Source organism: Platalea leucorodia, assembly GCF_965183815.1.
Source record: "Platalea leucorodia genome assembly, chromosome: W".
In the NCBI taxonomy this organism is placed as follows: domain Eukaryota; kingdom Metazoa; phylum Chordata; class Aves; order Pelecaniformes; family Threskiornithidae; genus Platalea; species Platalea leucorodia.
This window is the reverse complement of record NC_138859.1, coordinates 37,220,032-37,240,308: the sequence shown is the minus strand read 5'-3', so window position 1 is coordinate 37,240,308 and position 20,277 is coordinate 37,220,032. Positions and strand designations below refer to the sequence as shown.

At 44.2% G+C, this 20,277-nt stretch overlaps 1 protein-coding gene across 1 annotated transcript; it reads right to left on the bottom strand.

Annotated features, from left to right (window-relative positions):
- Nucleotides 1-12,449: 12,449 nt before the first annotated feature.
- Nucleotides 12,450-18,029, bottom strand: LOC309601966 (transmembrane protein 174-like; the record flags this gene model as incomplete). Its single annotated transcript, XM_082335222.1, has 4 exons — nucleotides 12,450-12,537; nucleotides 13,500-14,037; nucleotides 16,632-16,669; nucleotides 17,965-18,029. 4 exons carry the CDS (start codon nucleotides 18,027-18,029, stop codon nucleotides 12,450-12,452), a joined length of 729 nt encoding a protein of 242 aa, XP_082191348.1.
- Nucleotides 18,030-20,277: the final 2,248 nt, after the last annotated feature.

Sequence of the window (20,277 nt, the reverse complement as noted above, 5' to 3'; positions counted from 1 at the left end):
ACAAGAAGCAGTGATATGAGACACTTCAAGTGGATACATTGTTGAGGGAGACTGGGAATGGCCTTGGGCTTAAAGAACAATGATGATGTGAAATGCGGCAAGTAGTAGTAAAAAGCGAGTGTGAGGGAGACATCTTCTCTATCCCCAAGTCTTTTAATTTAGTTTTCTTTGAAAGAAAGGAGAAACCAAGGATATACAAATACTGATTTTAATCTAGACACTCAACACTCGTTTCAGTAAAGTACTTTCTATTCACTGTCTTGTAACAGATATATTATTTTTGCTGTCACAATCAAAATCCTTTATAAAATGAGCCACTTCTGGATTGGCCAGCATGTTGTATCTTTTATCTTTTCTTAGACTAAGATTATATCAGCACCACAGCACCACAGCAGTGCAAGGAGGGGTGAGGAGGTCTGCTCCACAGTCACTGCAATGTGATGCAGCACAGCTGAAAATCAACTTTGACACTCTTAGTAGTCCAGCTGTAGCATCATGGGTGAACTGTTTGAATATTTACTCAGCTTTTCAAACAGTTTGTTCAGCTCTCCGTGCTGCCCCTGCTATTTGATTGCCAGTACCTGAGGCAACTAGCTCTAGCCTCACTGGCACTTCTGCCTCTTGTATTGCAGCCACAGCAGTGCAGTAGATCCCAGCAATCTGGGCAGGGTGCCTATGATCTCAGATCCCTTCAGTACATTGGAAAACATCTACACCATGGCACCTGTCTGCAAATAATGCTGTCATAGCTTTGCTGTTGTGTGAGGTATGAGAGCATGTTCCCAGCAGAGGAATGAATGGGGAAATTAGCTCATTCTGCACAGTCACCATGCAGTTCCCGCTGACACCCCCCCCAATGCTCCTTTTAAAAATACATCATGATCAAATGGGTGTATATCTCTTCTAGACATTCTACAGAGAACAGCCTTTGCAAACTCAAGTGTTAATATGCCAGACAGAATCAATGGGTTTACAGAAAAGCAGAGATAGATTAACATCAGGAACACTGCATACAGGAGTATGCAAAGCAAGAGTATTCCCTAGGAAGTTAAAAAAATCTGCATGTGTGTGTGCATAACTATTTCGTCTAAACAGCGACATCTCCTGACACCCGAGCTGCAGCTGTTAGTGGGTTACTATTCCAATAAAGTTGTTGTTACACACAGTAAATGGCCTCCCGAGGGCCACCCTTAACAAGAACCATGTCTGCTCCTGTGTTTCATTCAGTGTCAAGCATGCTGTCAGCACTTAACAGCTATTAATAATAACAGAAGGAATTTCAAAGCTTCATGAAATAGAATAAAGCCTGCTTAAAGGCAGTTCTTTGAGAGTTGTCCTACTTTTCTTGTATTCATACATCCAAACTGGATCTATTTAAGATGATAAAGTTAAAATTACCAATGATGTAATGTAATTTCAAGTTTGAAGCTTTGCCAGACATTAACGGCTAAGACCATTTCTATAAACAAAGTGCACTTTCTAAAGGAACAGTCACTTCAACTTTTAACTGTGATTTCCTGGGGAAAACAGTTGTGTTGGTGAAAAATCAAATATGCAGTTTATTCATATGTTAATTACAAATTGTTTATAAAAGTGGCAAAGATTTCTGTTTTGGGCATTTTCTGGCAGCTATTTGATTAAAACTGGTTTGAAGACTTCATCGTATTCTTCAGCTCCTATAGTTGGTTGGTAAATGGCAGCAAATACCTGACATGAAGATAATTATTTTTCAGATGTATTGGGCCAATCCAGCATAACTGGGGGCAAGTGACATTTTAAATGGTTGTGCCCAGGAAACCATGGCTGAATTTATTCCAGTATTGCAGGTAATGAACATCTTTGAAATTTTCACAGAGGGCTGAAAAACATGTTCATGTATGAAACATGAAAGGCAATGTGTAATTTTCCACTTCTGAAACAGATGGATTTCTCTCCATTCTCTGTGCCAGGTTAGGCAAAGTTAGTCATGCTGGTGAGGGGCAAGAGAGCTGGGTAACATAAAATTATGCTGTTGAGTAGCATCAAATTAAGATTGGATGGCTCTTTAGTAAATGGAAGATGGAAAATTTATCTGTGAGATAGATACAAATTTTGAAATATTTTTATTATTATACAGTGTATTGTAACTCCTATTAAACAATGATACACAATGAACAATAACATAAACTTCTGAAAAATACCAATGGATACTTTTTTCCCTAATATTTCTATTCTTGTTTATCAGTCTTCAGCTACTTGACACAGACATGAGTTAATAGGTTAAGTCAAGATGTATGTATTTTAGGCATGCCTGTGTGTGCATATCAACTGTATACACTCATGCACCCAAGATACTCTAAATGGGCATGTGATTTGACTCTGTAATCACACACTGTTTTCTGTCCTCATTGTTTGTATTGTGCATATAACTTGTCTAAAATATAAGCCCCAGTGCAGCAGAGAAGCATACAAGCAGGGATCCTGTTCTGCAGTCAGGATCCTGCTATGAGCTCTATGCCTTTGACAGTGAGTTCTTCAGGACTAGACTATTTCTCTTATATTTCATATTGATTTTTACACACCATTGAAACAACAGCAAGAAATAATAGCCAAGCAAAAATGGTTATAGTCAGTTCTGTCTGCTGGATGTATAAAAGCACATGATGAATCTGGCAACCATAATAATTTTTATTAGTTGTTTTATGGGGTCTATATATTGCTCTGTGGCAGTTTAATGCTGTTGCCTGTTATGAAAAATTGAAGGACCTAATGCTCCTAACACCAATATAAGCAACTAAGTGCCAGATAAAATGAGCCTGAATTCATTAAGTTATCTGCACCAACAATACTCAGGCTGATACTCATTTTGAGCTTATATTGCAAGTGAAATATTATTCAATTAGATCACAAGCCTGGCTCTGATTATGAAGGCATGTTTATTTGCATTAAGGTTTCTTTATTTGTTTAGAAGCAGGGACATAGTTTTGCTGCTCATTTGGATTTTTTTTTTTTCACTAAACAGAGGAGAGCTTGTTTTTTTGTGAAAATAATGGAAGGTAACATGAAATACTTGAACATATAACGTAAAACCAAAACATCTTAGTAATGCTACCCTGTGGGTCACCATCTCTTGTTCTGTATGGCTAAGTAAACATTGTTTTCATTTGGTGGGATGGAGAGCTCTCCCCATTTTTTCCCCTCCCCATTAATGATTTGTTATGCTTGCTCTTTTTTTCTGTCTTTCCTTCTCATTATAAAAGTATAAGCATACAAGCCATCCTCCACCAGCATTCCCACAATTCCTTATTTCTCTGTCTTGCTTTTCTGGCCATTTATGCCTTTGCCCTGTAACTTCCTTGAAGCTGGGTGGAATTTGATGCCACTAAAGTTAACAAAAGGCTCTGCAGAGGGGATTTATACCCCACTTTCTTCTCTATGCTTCTTCCTGTTCTTTCCCAGCGCATCCAGGTTTTAACAGGCTGAAAAAACCCACAAACACACAAGAAGCATTAGACATTTCATAGTACTGCTTTTATTCATCCTATCAATCAAGTATTCTGTGCCTCTCAAGAGTTGTTAGATACAAATAAAGGCCACATTCAAGGATTTTAAAATACAAGAATAAAGTCTACATCTGATATGACTGATTTGTAAAGATGGAGCACGTGCATGTTTGCACAGCTTTTACAGACACAACTGTGCTCATTCTGTCTGTGAAAAAAAGGCATCTGGTTAAAAAACAACCCTGATGCAAAGGTGCTCTGTGCCCTTATAGCAGCACGGTGCTGTCTACAGGCGCCCTGATCAGTCCCTGTCCAGCCAGCTTGGAGGGCAGGAGGAGCAAGCACCTACATGTCTGCAAAAGACCACAAAGACATAGAAGACTCTATAATAATGCAGAATGCTGGCATATTGCAAAACACTCAAGAACCTCTGATTTTGAGGGCAAAATCTGGGGAAGGGGAATATATAAGCCTTATTTGAGCAAATATGGTAAAAATAATTTTTCTTTTCCCTTAATGTTTTATCAGGATTAGTAATACCACAGTGTTAACAGATTACACATGTACAAATTTGGAGCTATGTGACTTCACTATTTACAATAATTTGTTTGTCTTTTTCCATCCCTTTCCATGGAAGATGTTGCAAGGAACTGTTGTTTTGTGGCAAAAATCCTATTGCACCTTTACAGTTCTGAAGAGATTAATTTCTGCCGAAGTCTTAGTTCATTTTCCTCCCTTAAGATGGCATAAACAGAGGAGGCCAACTGATTATCTAAAGAATGTGTTTTTAAAAAAAAGATAATGAAACACTTTTATTGTGATGCATGTGCTATGGCACCTGCTGTCCTGCCAGTATTTCACTTCCTATCTACATAAGCATGTGGCATGGTGGCATATTAAATAGTGGAAAACAAATGATGATGATAAACAAAAACAGCAGAGGTGCAAACCGCAGCCTTCTCAAGCTGTCAGCCTTTGCCAGGCCTTTGAGTGAGGCAATGCCATGTGAGCTGGCTACAGCGAGGCGCAGCAGGTGCCCAGGGACACGACGCTGTGACAAGCCAACACTGCCTTGAGCTCCAGCGTGGCCTGTTGCTGGCTGGGTTTGGGTTGCAGAGCAGTGCTGGGCTCATCCCCTGGGAGTTTGAGGGCAGGCCAGGGAAGGGGTGAGGGAGATCTCAGTGGGTAGTGTTTGCTCTCTGTGTGGAGGAGGCAGGCTTGGCAATGCTGGCATGGGCCAGCTCTGCGACAGTGGCAGGATTCTGGGTCTTTCTGCTTGTCTGGCCCCTGAGGGCACTCACAGCCCTGATGTCCCTGCTTATGGCCCAGAACCCCCTTTCAGCCTCCTTGGGGCTGTCAGTCCCTTCCCCAGTGATGCTGCAGCAGGGTTGGTCTCCAGCTCCCCGCAGCCCTGCTGAGCTGGGTCCCACTTGCAGGTTGATGTCCCAACCTGGCCTCAGCCCATCCCTGTCCCCACAGCCCTGCTGAGCTGGGTCCCACTTGCAGGTTGATGTCCCAACCTGGCCTCAGCCCATCCCTGTCCCCACAACCCTGTCTGGCCATCCCAGAGCTGTGTCTGACCCTGGTTCCCCTCATCGGGTCTGATCCTGAGCTGTAGGTGCTTAACTGAGCACCAGGATCTCTGAAAGGGCTTCCTGCCCCATCCCTCTGGGGCAGGGGCTGTGCCAGGGCTGTAAGTGCTGGGGATTCCCTGGGGGATGGACAGTGCACCCAAATGCAGGGCATAAACCAGCCCCCGGCTGTATAGCCCACACCAAAATGAGAAAGAGGAGACAGAGGATGGAAAACCAAGGGCACTCCAAGCAGTGTCCGTTAGCATAGAAGCTACCATCAGTTTCACAGTTAGGAGTTTAAAATGCACACCTATTTGTTTTTTGGCAGTCACCTGTTTGGAATGCATTATTTTTTAATATTTCCTTAGGTATGTCTTCAGGCTGACAAAGCCTGAAGCTTTACCTTAAAACTAAGCTCTTGATAATACCCACTAAACCATAAGTAAAGAAGAAGCTGCAGCTATGCAAAACACAAAAATATCAGGCAATCTACCCAGGGCTATAAAATAGCATACCTTGGTCCCTAAGTAGCAAGCACAGAGTCTTACTTATAGACTGATGTTTCACTTGCAAAAATAAACAAAAAGCATCCACTATCTTTTAAATAAATCTGACACAATATAACCCAAACAGGAGAGCAATAATCTCATCCTGATTTTTAAAAAGATTTACAGCAGCTACTCTGCTACACCATGTCCCGTGGTTTTTGCTAAACAGTGTGTGTAGCTGCAGTCAGTTGCTCATTCTAGTTGCCACACATGGCATAGATATAAGCAAACATGGCATTACTGATTTCCCCTTGACCCTGTGCTGTTATCACATATGGCAGTGAGGGTAAGGAGGGCATTTTCTGAGCCTGAATTTTCATTTCACATGAGCTAGGGAGCCATTTTTGTCTGTTCCCTATGGAAAAACTTTTCCATCACTTTGCAAATGTTGGTCAAGAAGCCACAAGCCTACTGCATCTCAAAATTAGACTCCAAGTAACTTTAGAGGTGGCACACTATGCCCTGAGATCTCCCAAAGTAACCTCTATTGGTATTGGGAGAGGCTTTTCCAGGAGCTCACTGGTGTCAGGAAGCTGAGGCAAGCCTCTCATGTAGGTCCATGTGGGTCTGCTCCACCACATGCAACTCCTGCAGCTGCTGCAAGTAACCCCATGCCTGTAGGGCAACAAGTGTTTCTAAATCAGGCACTTTTGAAGAGACTCTCCCTACAGTCCCCACTTGCCCTGTGAGGCTTTGCATCACATCACAGGTGGTTTTGAAGCATGTGAGCTGAATAATGTCGATCAGATGAAGCTGAACCAGAAACTATATCCTAGGAGAAAAACTTGTGCATTTCAACTGCAAATCAGCATTCAGTCCACAGGACTAAGTCTGATATAAACCTCTCCAACATGCAGTGAATGTGGATGCTGGGCTCTCAGCACCTGCTGTTTCACTTTGCAGATCCACTCCCGCTGAGCAGCGCTGCTCGGCTAATGCAGGCACAGCCAGTGTGATCCCACCTGGCTGTACTGTATGGTTCTCTACCAGACACACTGGTGCACACTTGGGAATGGAGCAGCAACAGTGACATTCAGCACGTTCCGCTGATGTCTATTCACTCTGACAGCTAAAGTGGAGCCAATAATGATACTTGCATCAGGCACAGATTATCTTACGTGCTATATACAAACAGCATACTCTAGTTCTTCACAAATGACCCTTGGACTCTGTCATGTTTTAACCCCAGCCAGCAACTAAGTACCACACAGCCGCTTGCTCACTCCCCCACAATGGGATGGGGGAGAGAATCGGAAGAGTAAAAGTGAGAAAACTCCTTGGGCCACAATCCCTTCAAAAGGTATACCTGCTGCGGCACAGACATAACCATGGCCACAGACGCTTCGAGACATACCTGCTCTGGCATGGGCTTATCCACGTCCACAGACGCTCTGGGGTGTCCTGCTCCTGCATGGACTCATCCACAGGTCACAGTCCCTTCAACTCGAGTTCACACTGGAGTTCCAGCCTGTCCAGTACAGCAGCACAGAAACAGCAGCAATGCCCTGGCCATCTGCCAGCCCAGGCATGGCAGAGTAAGACGATAAGCAGTTCAGCAAGCAGCAAAAGCAAAAAGCAGCCACTAACGAGCACTAGACTCTAATATACAGTAAGGCAAGCAAGCCCCGTGGAAAGCACAGAAGCCTGCCGATTAATAGTTAAACAGCAATAACGGCTATAAATTCAATCTAGCACATTCCAGTTACATCTGTCATTATCTTGAACCCTTCATGCCCCACGTTGGGCACCAAAAAGGACTGTCGTGGTTTAACCCCAGCCAGCAACTAAGCACCACACAGCCGCTCGCTCACTCCCCCCCGGTGGGATGGGGGAGAGAATCGGAAGAGTATAAGTTAGAAAACTCATGGGTTGAGATCAAGACAGTTTAATAGGGAAAGCAAAAGCTGCGCGCTCAAACAAAGCAAAGCAAGGAATTCCTTCACCATTTCCCATCGGCAGGCAGGTGTTCAGCCATCTCCAGGGAAGCAGGGCTCCATCACGCGTAACGGTTACTTGGGAAGACAAACGCCATCATGCCGAAGGTCCCTCCCTTCCTTCTTCTTCCCCCAGCTTATATACTGAGCATGATGTCATATGGTATGGAATAGCCCTTTGGCCAGTCTGGGTCAGCTGTCCTAGCTATGCTCCCTCCCAGCTTCTTATGCACCTGGCAGAGCACAAGAAGCTGGAAAGTCCTTGACTAGTGTAAACTCTGCTCAGCAAGAACCAAAACATCAGTGTGTTATCAACATTATTCTCATCCTAAATCCAAAACACTGCGCCCTACCAGCTACTAGGAAGAAAATTAACTCTATCCCAGCTGAAACCAGGACAGTATCCAACCCTTATTCCATACCATTTATTTCATGCTCAGGTCCCACATTATCCAATACATCCTCATTAACCACCACCCCACTTATTCTATGGACCACTCCTGTAAAATGTCTGTAAAATGTCCATAAACATCCACAAATGTCCACATAATGTCCATTGAGTTCATTTAGTCCATGACTTTGGGTTCCATCTGTGATGGTGGTCACTCAGGGCAGGAGAGGTGGTGTGTTGCGTGGAGTTATTGGGCACCAAAGCCAGCTCAGGTCAGGTCACTGCTGCACTTGCACTGCTGCTTTTAAGGCTTCTCCTCCATTGGTTCAGGTGGTTCCTGCTATGGTCATTCCTATAACATGCAACTCGGATCATGGGTTACAACAATTTAAAGGTGTTTCCATTACAATCTCCACCCCTGGCCCCTTTGGACCAAACCATTGGGTTTAACACTGCAATGGACTCCTCCCCTTGCCCCTGCTCCGGCTTGGACGTATCCACAGACTGCAGTCCCTTAGGGGTTTACCTGCTCCAAGTGGAGCCTTATCTATGAGCCACAGTCTCTCCAGGGGTATACCTGCTGTGGCATGGACTTATCCACAGCCACAGTCACTTAGAGGTGCACCTGTTCCCACATGGCCTTCTCCATGGGCCACAATGCTTTCAGAGATATACCTGCTCCAGCGTGGTCTTGCCCACAGCCACAGTCTCTTCAGAAGTAAACTTGCTCCAGCATGGCCTTACCCATGGCCACACGCTTTGAGGTGCTCCAGCATGACCTCACACACAGCCACTGATGCTTCAAGGTGTACTTGCTGCAGCACGGACTTATCCACAGCCACAGATGCTTCGAGGTGTACCTTCTCCAGCGTGGCCTTCTCCTTGGGCCACAATCCCTTCAAAAGGTATACCTGCTGCGGCACAGACATAACCATGGCCACAGACGCTTCGAGACATACCTGCTCTGGCATGGGCTTATCCACGTCCACAGACGCTCTGGGGTGTCCTGCTCCTGCATGGACTCATCCACAGGTCACAGTCCCTTCAACTCGAGTTCACACTGGAGTTCCAGCCTGTCCAGTACAGCAGCACAGAAACAGCAGCAATGCCCTGGCCATCTGCCAGCCCAGGCATGGCAGAGTAAGACGATAAGCAGTTCAGCAAGCAGCAAAAGCAAAAAGCAGCCACTAACGAGCACTAGACTCTAATATACAGTAAGGCAAGCAAGCCCCGTGGAAAGCACAGAAGCCTGCCGATTAATAGTTAAACAGCAATAACGGCTATAAATTCAATCTAGCACATTCCAGTTACATCTGTCATTATCTTGAACCCTTCATGCCCCACGTTGGGCACCAAAAAGGACTGTCGTGGTTTAACCCCAGCCAGCAACTAAGCACCACACAGCCGCTCGCTCACTCCCCCCCGGTGGGATGGGGGAGAGAATCGGAAGAGTATAAGTTAGAAAACTCATGGGTTGAGATCAAGACAGTTTAATAGGGAAAGCAAAAGCTGCGCGCTCAAACAAAGCAAAGCAAGGAATTCCTTCACCATTTCCCATCGGCAGGCAGGTGTTCAGCCATCTCCAGGGAAGCAGGGCTCCATCACGCGTAACGGTTACTTGGGAAGACAAACGCCATCATGCCGAAGGTCCCTCCCTTCCTTCTTCTTCCCCCAGCTTATATACTGAGCATGATGTCATATGGTATGCAATAGCCCTTTGGCCAGTCTGGGTCAGCTGTCCTAGCTATGCTCCCTCCCAGCTGGTGTGCCAAAGACCTGCCTTGTAACTAGAGCTCTCTGAAAAGGAGTGAGCCCTACTTACAGGTTTGTTTTTTTTCTGAGACTCAAATTTCCTAAATCCTGATTCAATTTAAAAATAATGCTTTGAAGGATTTCAGCAACACTATTTTTGAACGCCTGCTTGTATGGGCTATCCACTTGTGCATGTGTATGTAAGCACATGTACAGGAGCATCAGTGGAAGAAACGGGTACATCTGGTGAAATTAGGGTTTTGTGAGAATGTGCTACAAGACAAAAGCAAAGCAAACCTTGACTCCTATATTCCTGTACTTCCTCACAGATACAACAGCACTGATGTGACGTTAAAAAGCAGACTTCGGATTTAGATTTTATCTGAGAAGAAATTAGCACCCTGTAGCTGCATTTGGCATGTGGCATTTAGTGTTTTGAAATAGCTCCTAGATCTTAGAGCAGCTCTGTGCAGAATTTTTACTGCAACGAATACAGACCATGCTCAGCTTCATATCAATAGACATGTCCATATCAATTTCATGTTAACCACATTATGGTCAAAACCTTATAAATGGAGTAATTTAAGGAAAAATCCCAATAAACCATTCAATGTTACGTAGTCGAATAGTCACATACAACATTCTGTCACTGGCTAGAATTCAAGATGCATCTAACTGTAAGTCTGCAATAGCATTGCAGGCAATTTGAGAGAAGGTAATTTTGCTTAAAGAGCAATAGTTTAAACAAAAAGTGGATCAAGCAAAATCTCAAATACAATCTTCCAGGTGCTCTGAGGAGTTATATCAGTATAATCTAGCAGAGTTGTATCAGTTCACCTTGGTTGAAGGTTGGGCCAAATAAGTCTATTCTTTCACTCATCATAGGGCAAGAAAGAGATCATAATGCTCAGAGGTGAATTCATGTGACAGTTATATCACCGGGGATACAGTAACAAAAGCAAAAAACCCTAAAGATAAAAAAATTGTTAAAATGGAAAAAAGGTTGAAAGTAGAAGGCAGAAGGAAGAGAAGGAAGAAAAACCTTCATAGAATATTGCCCTATTCTTAAAAACAATAATCAGCAATCAGAACAACAAGGAAATGTCACCAGACTAGAGCTTCTCAAATAACTATGCAGCACAAAAAGACTCTTACAGAATCCAGGCAGAATTAGTCTGATGGGTCAAGGTCATTTAGGACTAGAGGAAACGGCCTCAAGTTGTGCCAGGGCAGGTTTAGATTGGATATTAGGAAAAATTTCTTCACTGAAAGGGTTGTCAAGCATTGGAACAGTCTGCCCAGGGAAGTGGTTGAGTCCCCATCCCTGGAGGTATTTAAAAGACATCTAGATGTAGTGCTTGAGGACATGTTTTAGTGGTGGACTTGGCAGTATTAGGTTAACGGTTGGACTCGATGATCTTAAAGGTCTTTTCCAACCTAAATGATTCTATGATTCTATGATTTTCTTTTGGGACATTAACCTACTAATTGTTAGGACTCTTGGCGGGAGACAGTGCTTTGCCCCATCAGGCAGGGAATGGAACTGAATTCGATGCATGCAGGGTCTCTTAGAGGTCTGTGTAAAAATGGGCAGAGGTCACTATTTGTATTTTCTCTGTTCTGGGATGCTCTGGTTCAAGCAGGGTGCTCCGAAAATGCCTACAGGACTGGGTCGTACAGGTGAACCAAGCAGAGGCAGTCTAATCTGTAGACTGGTCTTACTCATGAGTGACCTAGTCTAAGGAATCAGACAGAATTAAGACATTATAGGCACTTTTGTGGATCAGACATTTGGGCACTTTTGAAGTTTTCCAAGCAATCAAGAGGCAAAATATATCAAGAATAAAGTGTTTTCTAATGATGCTGAACGTCAAGGAGCAATCATGACCTTTGTTACGAAATTTTGCAATGACTGAGGAGAGAGGCTAGGACATGTTTTACACATGGTTCTTATACCCTTCAAGCGTTCAGGTGCAACATGATTTGACCAATCACTACTTAACACACACACACTACTGTTGCAGAGTAAATATATTTCTATAGTGTCATCATCCACCTACAGTTACTTATCTATGATGCCAGATAATGGGAGGGTTTCACAGAGGTGTTAGATGGTCTGGGATGCTGGCATTATCTTGGTAGTCCAGGGGTACCCTTTATCCTTTGTGGACAGCTTTAAGATTCTGAGAAGCAAAGGTCCTTATCTCCAGGGTGGGGCTGTCCTTCTCCTTGCAATGAGCTGGGGTCCTTTAGTTTGCTTGCTTAAGCGTGGCTATTCAGTATACAATGTAAACTATATATATATATATATCTTAAGAAAGTTAATACAGTTTCATACTATTAAGAAAGTTCATACAATTTCATACTATAAAGACTAATTGGTATAATAGTTAGGGAATGAGATTTTCACCTCTACAAACATCTTGTGCATTCACAGTTCACACTGATTTCAGCAAATCTGAAATTCAGGCTCCTTGTTGGGGGACCCTAATATGGATTTAGATCCTTGATTTTAATAGCTTTGCTATTAATAGTTTTGCTACTAAATAATTAATAGCTTTGCTATTAAACTGCATAGCAAAAGGCTAATGAATTTTGAGAGAGAAAAAGAAAGGATTGGTTAAATATCTTCAGTGACACTGAACTGTGTATCATCAGTACCAAGATCTTGCTCACACTTGCTTATCATGCAAGTGTTTAAAGAAAAGATTCCTAGGGATTAAAAAGCTGGTGTCTCTTAGAAGTGTCATATGTTGTCCATGGTTATTTTATAAAGACAGTGGGTATATTTCCTCATAACGGGGAGGTGACAAGTCATCACAGACGTAGTCTTCCAGCAGTTCTCTGTCCTCTGACCTGAAAATAAGAAGAGGAGCAGGCACAAAAATAATTTAATGAACACAAAGCATGCAAGTAACCTCAGTGCTGTGTCCTGTCAGCCTTATCTGGGCAAAGCACTTCTTGAGACAATGCTACAAGATGAAGTTTTACTGCAATTCAACCTTTTGCTGTGTTCTTTTTGTGAAGTATAAAAGTGTCAAGAGGTGACCTTTGTTTTCATACTGCCCATGCCTGTTGCACAAGGTGCTGAGGACGATGGGTAAGTAAGTCAACAGTTTTTCAAATAGACTTTGATGAAGGAACTAAATGACTTGTGTTCTAGGAAGGATATAATTCTGAGTAATTCCTATAATTAGATTTTTTTTTCTTAAGAGTAAAGAACTATATAAAATTGTTTTGTGTCTGATTAAAGCAGTTTCACACTGCTCTGTAATATCAGTGACCTTGTTTATACCCCAAAACTAGGAAAAGAGTAAGGGCTGGAAGGTTGCTACAGTGGGAGAGGAGCGTACTGTGACCATGTGTAATCAGGAGGGAGAGCATCTGGTACCAAACTGATTCTTTCATTGTTGTAAAAATGTTGTTTGTGTGCTAACTCTTGTGATTCTGTTTGAGTGGAAGCCTCTGGCTGTACATATATAGCCTTCTGGTCAACAGTCATCTAAAGGTAGTAAGATAAGCATAAAAAAAAAAAAGACAGGCAGGAACATATATACTGATATCTTTGAAAAGAACAAGAGATTTAGTAGACTGAAAATTGAAAGGGATTCATAATTTAATTTGGATAAAAAAGCTTTCCAGAAAAAGTATGTCTCTTTAGTCTTTACTCAAGAAATACTCCTAACAAAGCAAAAAACAATTGTCTGAAGAAGGATAGCACCCTGGACTAGCTTTTGTTTCCTTTGAACCCATACATAGCACTTAAAAATACTCAGAAGTCTGTATACAAACATATTAAGACATTTCAGAAGACGTACCTCTGATTCCTGGTATTCTCTGTGAGATAAGTAGCATAGTTTTCATCTCTGGTAAAAGCTGGGTTATCCAGAGGGTAGGCAGGGCAGAAGTGAGCAGAGCCTGGCATGGGAATTGGTGAGGCACTGGAGGAAATGGCACCACAGCAGCTAAGCACCAGGTGAAGGTAGCATGGATTCACAGCAATGCCATCCTGGGCTGAGTATGGTGGAGGGATGTACTGTACCACTGTGGTGCTGTGAAAAGTTATACCCTGGGTAATACCAGCGAACACAAAGGACTGTCTACTTGAAGTCTGGTCGAGGTCTGATGTATTTTCCTCTCTTTCTTTACAGGGCTTGCATGTAAGCATGTTAAATTTACAAACAGCAATCAGAATAAAAACCACCCTGACAGACAGCAGAATAGGCCCTAGTAACTGAGTCCATTCCAGGTGAGTAACGCTGTTGTATTTTATCCATCCCATCATGGTGAAAGTGATTGCCACCAGTCCCAAAAACACACCTGAAAAGAGCAAAGTGGCTCCAGCTTTATCTCCATCTGTGTCGTGGTTTAACCCCAGCCAGCAACTAAGCACCACACAGCCGCTTGCTCACTCCCCCCCGGTGGGATGGGGGAGAGAATCGGAAGAGTAAAAGTGAGAAAACTCATGGGTTGAGATCAAGACAGTTTAATAGGTAAAGCAAAAGCCGCGCGCACAAGCAAAGCAAAGCAAGGAATTCATTCACTACTTCCCAGCGGCAGGCAGGTGTTCAGCCATCCCCAGGAAAGCAGGGCTCCATCACGCGTAACGGTTACTTGGGAAGACAAATGCCATCACTCCGAACGTCCCCCCCTTCCTTCTTCTTCCCCCAGCTTATATACTAAGCATGATGTCATATGGTATGGAATAGCCCTTTGGCCAGTCTGGGTCAGCTGTCCTAGCTATGCTCCCTCCCAGCTTCTCATGCACCTGGCAGAGCACAAGAAGCTGGAAAGTCCTTGACTAGTGTAAATACTCAGCAAGAACCAAAACATCAGTGTCTTATCAACATTATTCTCATCCTAAATCCAAAACACAGCACTCTACCAGCTACTAAAAAGAAAATTAACTCTATCCCAGCTGAAACCAGGACAGTATCCACCCCTTATTCCATACCATTTACGTCATGCTCAGGTCCCACATTATCCAATACATCCTCATTAACCACCACCCCACTTATTCTATGGACCACTCCTGTAAAATGTCTGTAAAATGTCCGTAAAATGTCCATAAACATCCACAAATGTCCACATAATGTCCATTGAGTTCATTTAGTCCGTGACTTTGGGCTCCATCGGTGATGGTGGTCGCTCAGGACAGGAGAGGTGGTGTGTTGCGTGGAGTTATTGGGCACCAAAGCCAGCTCAGGTCGGGTCACTGCTGCACTTGCACTGCTTCTTGTAAGGCTTCTCCTCCATTTGTTCAGGTGGTTCCTGCTATGGTCATTCCTATAACATGCAACTCAGATCATGGGTTACAACAATTTAAAGGTATTTCCATTACAATCTCCACCCCTGGCCCCTTTGGACCAAACCATTGGGTTTAACACTGCAATGGACTCCTCCCCTTGCCCCTGCTTCGGCTTGGACTTGTCCACAGACTGCAGTCCCTTAGGGGTTTACCTGCTCCAAGCGGAGCCTTGTCTATGAGCCACAGTCTCTCCAGGGGTATACCTGCTGTGGCATGGATTTATTCACAGCCACAGTCACTTAGAGGTGCACCTGTTCCCGCATGGCCTTCTCCATGGGCCACAATGCTTTCAGAGATATACCTGCTCCAGCGTGGCCTTGCCCGCAGCCACAGTCTCTTCAGAAGTAAACTTGCTCCACCATGGCCTTACCTGCAGCCACAGTCTCTTCAGAAGTAAACTTGCTCCACCGTGGCCTTACCCATGGCCACACGCTTTGAGGTGCTCCAGCATGACCTCATGCACAGCCACTGATGCTTCCAGGTGTACCTGCTGCAGCACGGACTTATCCACAGCCACAGATGCTTCCAGGTGTACCCTCTCCAGCGTAGACTTATCCTTGGGCCACAATCCCTTCAAGAAGTATACCTGCTGCAGCACAGACATAACCATGGCCACAGATGCTTCGAGACATACCTGCTCTGGCATGGGCTTATCCACGTCCACAGGCGCTTCGGGGTGTCCTGCTCCCACATGGACTCATCCACAGGTCACAGTCCCTTCGACTCGAGTTCACACTGGAGTTCCAGCCTGTCCAGTACAGCAGCACAGAAACAGCAGCGATGCCCTGGCCATCTGCCAGCCCAGGGCATGGCCGTTGTTGTTATCAAAATGTTCCCAGGCATGGCAGAGTAAGACGATAAGCAGTACAGCAAGCAGCAAAAGCAAAAAGCAGCCACTAACGAGCACTATAATATACAGTAAGGCAAGCAAGCCCCATGGCAAGTACAGAAGCCTGCCAATTAATACCTAAACAGCACTAACAGCTATAAATTCAATCTAGCACATTCCAATTAAATCTGTCATTATTTCGAACCCTTCGAGCCCCACGTTGGGCGCCAAAAAGGACTGTCGTGGTTTAACCCCAGCCAGCAACTAAGCACCACACAGCCGCTCGCTCACTCCCCCCCGGTGGGATGGGGGAGAGAATCGGAAGAGTAAAAGTGAGAAAACTCATGGGTTGAGATCAAGACAGTTTAATAGGTAAAGCAAAAGCCGCGCGCACAAGCAAAGCAAAACAAGGAATTCATTCACTACTTCCCAGCGGCAGGCAGGTGTTCAGCCATCCCCAGGAAAGCAGGGCTCCATCACGCGTAACGGTTACTTGGGAAGACAAACGCCATCACTCCGAACGTCCCCCCCTTCCTTCTTCTTCCCCCAGCTTATATACTGAGCATGATGTCATATGGTATGGAATAGCCCTTTGGCCAGTCTGGGTCAGCTGTCCTAGCTATGCTCCCTCCCAGCTTCTTATGCACCTGGCAGAGCACAAGAAGCTAAAAAGTCCTTGACTAGTGTAAACTCTGCTCAGCAAGAACCAAAACATCAGTGTGTTATCAACATTATTCTCATCCTAAATCCAAAACACTGCGCCCTACCAGCTACTAGGAAGAAAATTAACTCTATCCCAGCTGAAACCAGGACAATCATCTGACACCAGGACATTGGATCTGTTTGGCTGATAAGAACAGAACAGAACAGAATATTTTCACTTGGAAGGGACCTACAATGACCATCTAGTCCAACTGCCTAACCACTTCAGGGCTGACCAAAAGTTACAGCATGTTATTAAGGGCATTGTCCAAATGCCTCTTAAACACTGACAGGCTTGGGGCATCAACCACCTCTCTAAGGAAGCCTGTTCCAGTGTTTAACCACCCTCTTGGTAAAGAAATGCTTCCTAATGTCCAGTCTGAACCTCCCCTGACACAGCTTTGAACCATTCCCACGCATCCTGTCACTGGATCCCAGGGAGAAGAGATCAGCACCTCCCTCTCCACTTGCCCTCCTCAGGAAGCTGCAGAGAACAATGAGGTCGCCCCTCAGCCTCCTTTTCTCCAAACTAGACAAACCCAGAATCCTTAGCTGCTCCTCATAGGACATGCCTTCCAGCCCTTTCACTGGCTTTGTTGCCTTCCTCTGGATGCATTCAAGGACCTTAACATCCTTCTTAAATTGTGGGGCCCAGAGCTGCACACAGTACTCTAGGCGAGGCCGCACCAACGCTGAATACAGCAGGACCATCACCTCTTTTGACTGGCTGGTTATACTGTGTTTGATGCACCCCAGAATGCAGTTTGCCCTCTTGGCTGCCAGGGCACACTGCTGACTCCTGTTGAGCCTGCTGTCAACCAACATCCCCAGATCCCTTTCTGCAGGGCTGCTCTCCAGCCACTCCTCTCCCAATCTATACTTGTGCCTGGTGTTACTCCATCCCAGGTGTTGGACTTGTTAAATTTCATGCCATTGATTGCCCAATGCTCCAATCTGTCCAGATCCCTCTGCAAGGCCTCCTGTCCCTCAAGACAGTCAACAGCACCTCCCAGTTTGGTATCATCAGCAAACTTGCTAATGGTGCATTCAACTCCTGCATCCAGATAGTTGATCAATATATTGAACAAAATTGGCCCTAGAATTGAGCCCTGAGGAACACCGCTGGTGACCGGTCACCAGCCAGATGTAGCCCCATTCTCTACAACACTTTGAGGTCTGCCATTCAGCCAGTTCTTCACCCAGCGCCCCGTGAACCCGCTCATCCCACAGTTGGACAACTTGTCCAGAAGGATGCTGTGAGGGACAGTATCAAAAGCCTTACTAAAATCCAGAAAAACTGCATCCACTGCCTTCCCTTCATCCACTAGGTGGGTGACCTTATCATAGAAGGATATCAAATTAGTTCGACAGGACTTTCCCTTTGTGAACCCATGTTGACCATGCCTGATGACTGCGTTGTTCTTTAAATGCCTTTCAATAGTACCCAGGAGTGACAGAAAAGACATTCAAGGAGAAATCTTCTACATTATTGTTGTTGTTCTGCTCCATTACTGAGTATAATGTATCTTCTGCCTCAAGAGAAAGGGGGTTTGTAAGGGACTTGGTAGAGCATTTAAAGTTGAAGGTTCAGGTTAATTATACAAGAACTTTGTGTGTGTATGGTTAACAGAGTCCATCATGTGAAAGAATAAACTTTGCTTAGAAGAATAAAGGTCTGGGAAGTGAAGCCTGAAGTGATCACTAAAGACTTCTTGAATTACCACCATTGCTTCTGAAATGGCTTCACCCTTGCACGGCTACTTATCTCTTTGTTTATCCTCTTCTTCAGTTTGGCACCCACTGATACTTCCTCGCTGTACCCATGCCAGATGGGAGAGAAAGGAAGCTGCAGCCACCACAGCTTTTCCTGGCCCCCTGCCAGCTGATGCATCCAACATATGGACAGCATGTGTTTAGTCAACAGCAACTCACTCTCCTTGGGCCACCACTCCAGCAACCCAGATCTGCATGAAAATGCATGGCCATCGCTGGGAGTGCTTCGCAGTGCTCTGAAGCATTACATTTACAGCCACACCTGGACCTCTATTGCAGCTCCTTTCTGCAATCCAGAGCTTCTGTGGTTTAAAAAATATCAAAGTAAGCTTTCTGATATTTTGCCAAGAGGGAGTAGTGGGTGGGTGGGAGGGTAAGTGGCAATAGGATGGTGAGTGCTGAACAGCGTGGGAGAGCTCCTGGTTATGGGAGAAAAGTTATTTCAAGCCAGCCAAAGCTTTCCAGCTGTTTGAAGGTAGCATAATTACTTTGTAATTTCCCCTTAATTGCCAACATTTTTTGTTGTGGGATCTCCACCCCTTCCTTGGAGTTTAGACTGAGTAAAGTCGGCATACCCTGAATAGCGCATTGTTGCAGAAATGAGAAAGAATTTCCTGTAACTTTAAACCTGGTAAAGCAAGGAATCTTGTCCTGTAAGGTAAATTCTGTATTCAGAAGTACCTAGAATTTTTTTTTACATCCTAATGAATTGTTCTGTTGAAACTCCCTTCTGACAAAAATGTGTGGCTAGTAGATCCCACATTTTCCCTTAATTCCTGGGACTTCACATTTGAAATCGGTACTGCAATAATGGCAGGATTAACAGTGTTCTGGCAACAGCTGGTTTGTACTCTGCACATACCCAAGCTGTGGGCAGAAGAGTGTTTATTCCTACAGGTCTCTTCCTTCTCCCACTGAAGTAAGTACCACAGACTTCATCAGGATCGGGCCCTAAGCAAGGATACACCATGACTGCTTATCCATATCCCATATATTAAACAGATTAATTGAATGTTGAGATTTTCTGTTTCCTAACAGTTTCAGACTAAAGCAATTGCTGTTGGAGGGTTCTGGTAGAATGTCTGTGTAATTCCTCAACTACTCGATCTGTTTTGATTAACATGGCAGGGGAGTACACGCAGTACAGAGATTACTCCTCAGGTGGTAGAATGTATAATGCTATTTCCTGCTACCAAGAGCTCTGGGGAAGCAAGCTTATCCCAAGATTTATAAAATAAAAATAGCACTAGAGCTAGAAGACTCACCTTCTTTCAGACTGCTTCTTCAAAATCGGTAAAAGTGCCTTTAGTCTATTGTGCATTCATATCACGCAGTGTGACAACAGCTCAGTTCTGAAAGGGGCTGCTCACTGAATTCAATGCCTTCAGAACTGATACTGAATGCAATTGCAGATGTGTCTTTCTTATCTATCAGCAGATAGACCTTGAGGAATATTAGTGCTGGACTCCTTTAAAAAACGTCTGGGAAGTTTTCAAAGTCAGTATTATGGCTCTTCTATTACCGAGGGTGCCAACAAATTTTCCAACAAGTATACTCAAGATCAGCCCTTCCTCCAGCACCAAGTCTAGTCAGGGCTCTGTGCACCACTTGAGCAAAGTGTTAGAGCTTGCAATGTAGTGGTTTCATATGACTACAACTAAATTAGGAAGTGCTGAAATATTAGATAAGCTGTCCTCGTATTGGCAATTACAGCCAAAACCTAAGTCACCTTTAACCTTATATTTGGTAAACTCAATGGAATGGACTTCTGTTACTGCTCTCTGCAGGTCAGGTTTTTCCATACCATGAATCATTCTTGTCCCTGTTTGCTGAATTTTCCAGGCTTTCCAACATCCTTTTTAAAGCAGTATTATATTATAATAGCTGTCTAACTAATGGTATATACAGATGTAGTGTCACCTTCCTACTCATTCATTCAAGAACTCTGCAAATGCTATTTGCAACAGGATTGTGCTGGAGCACT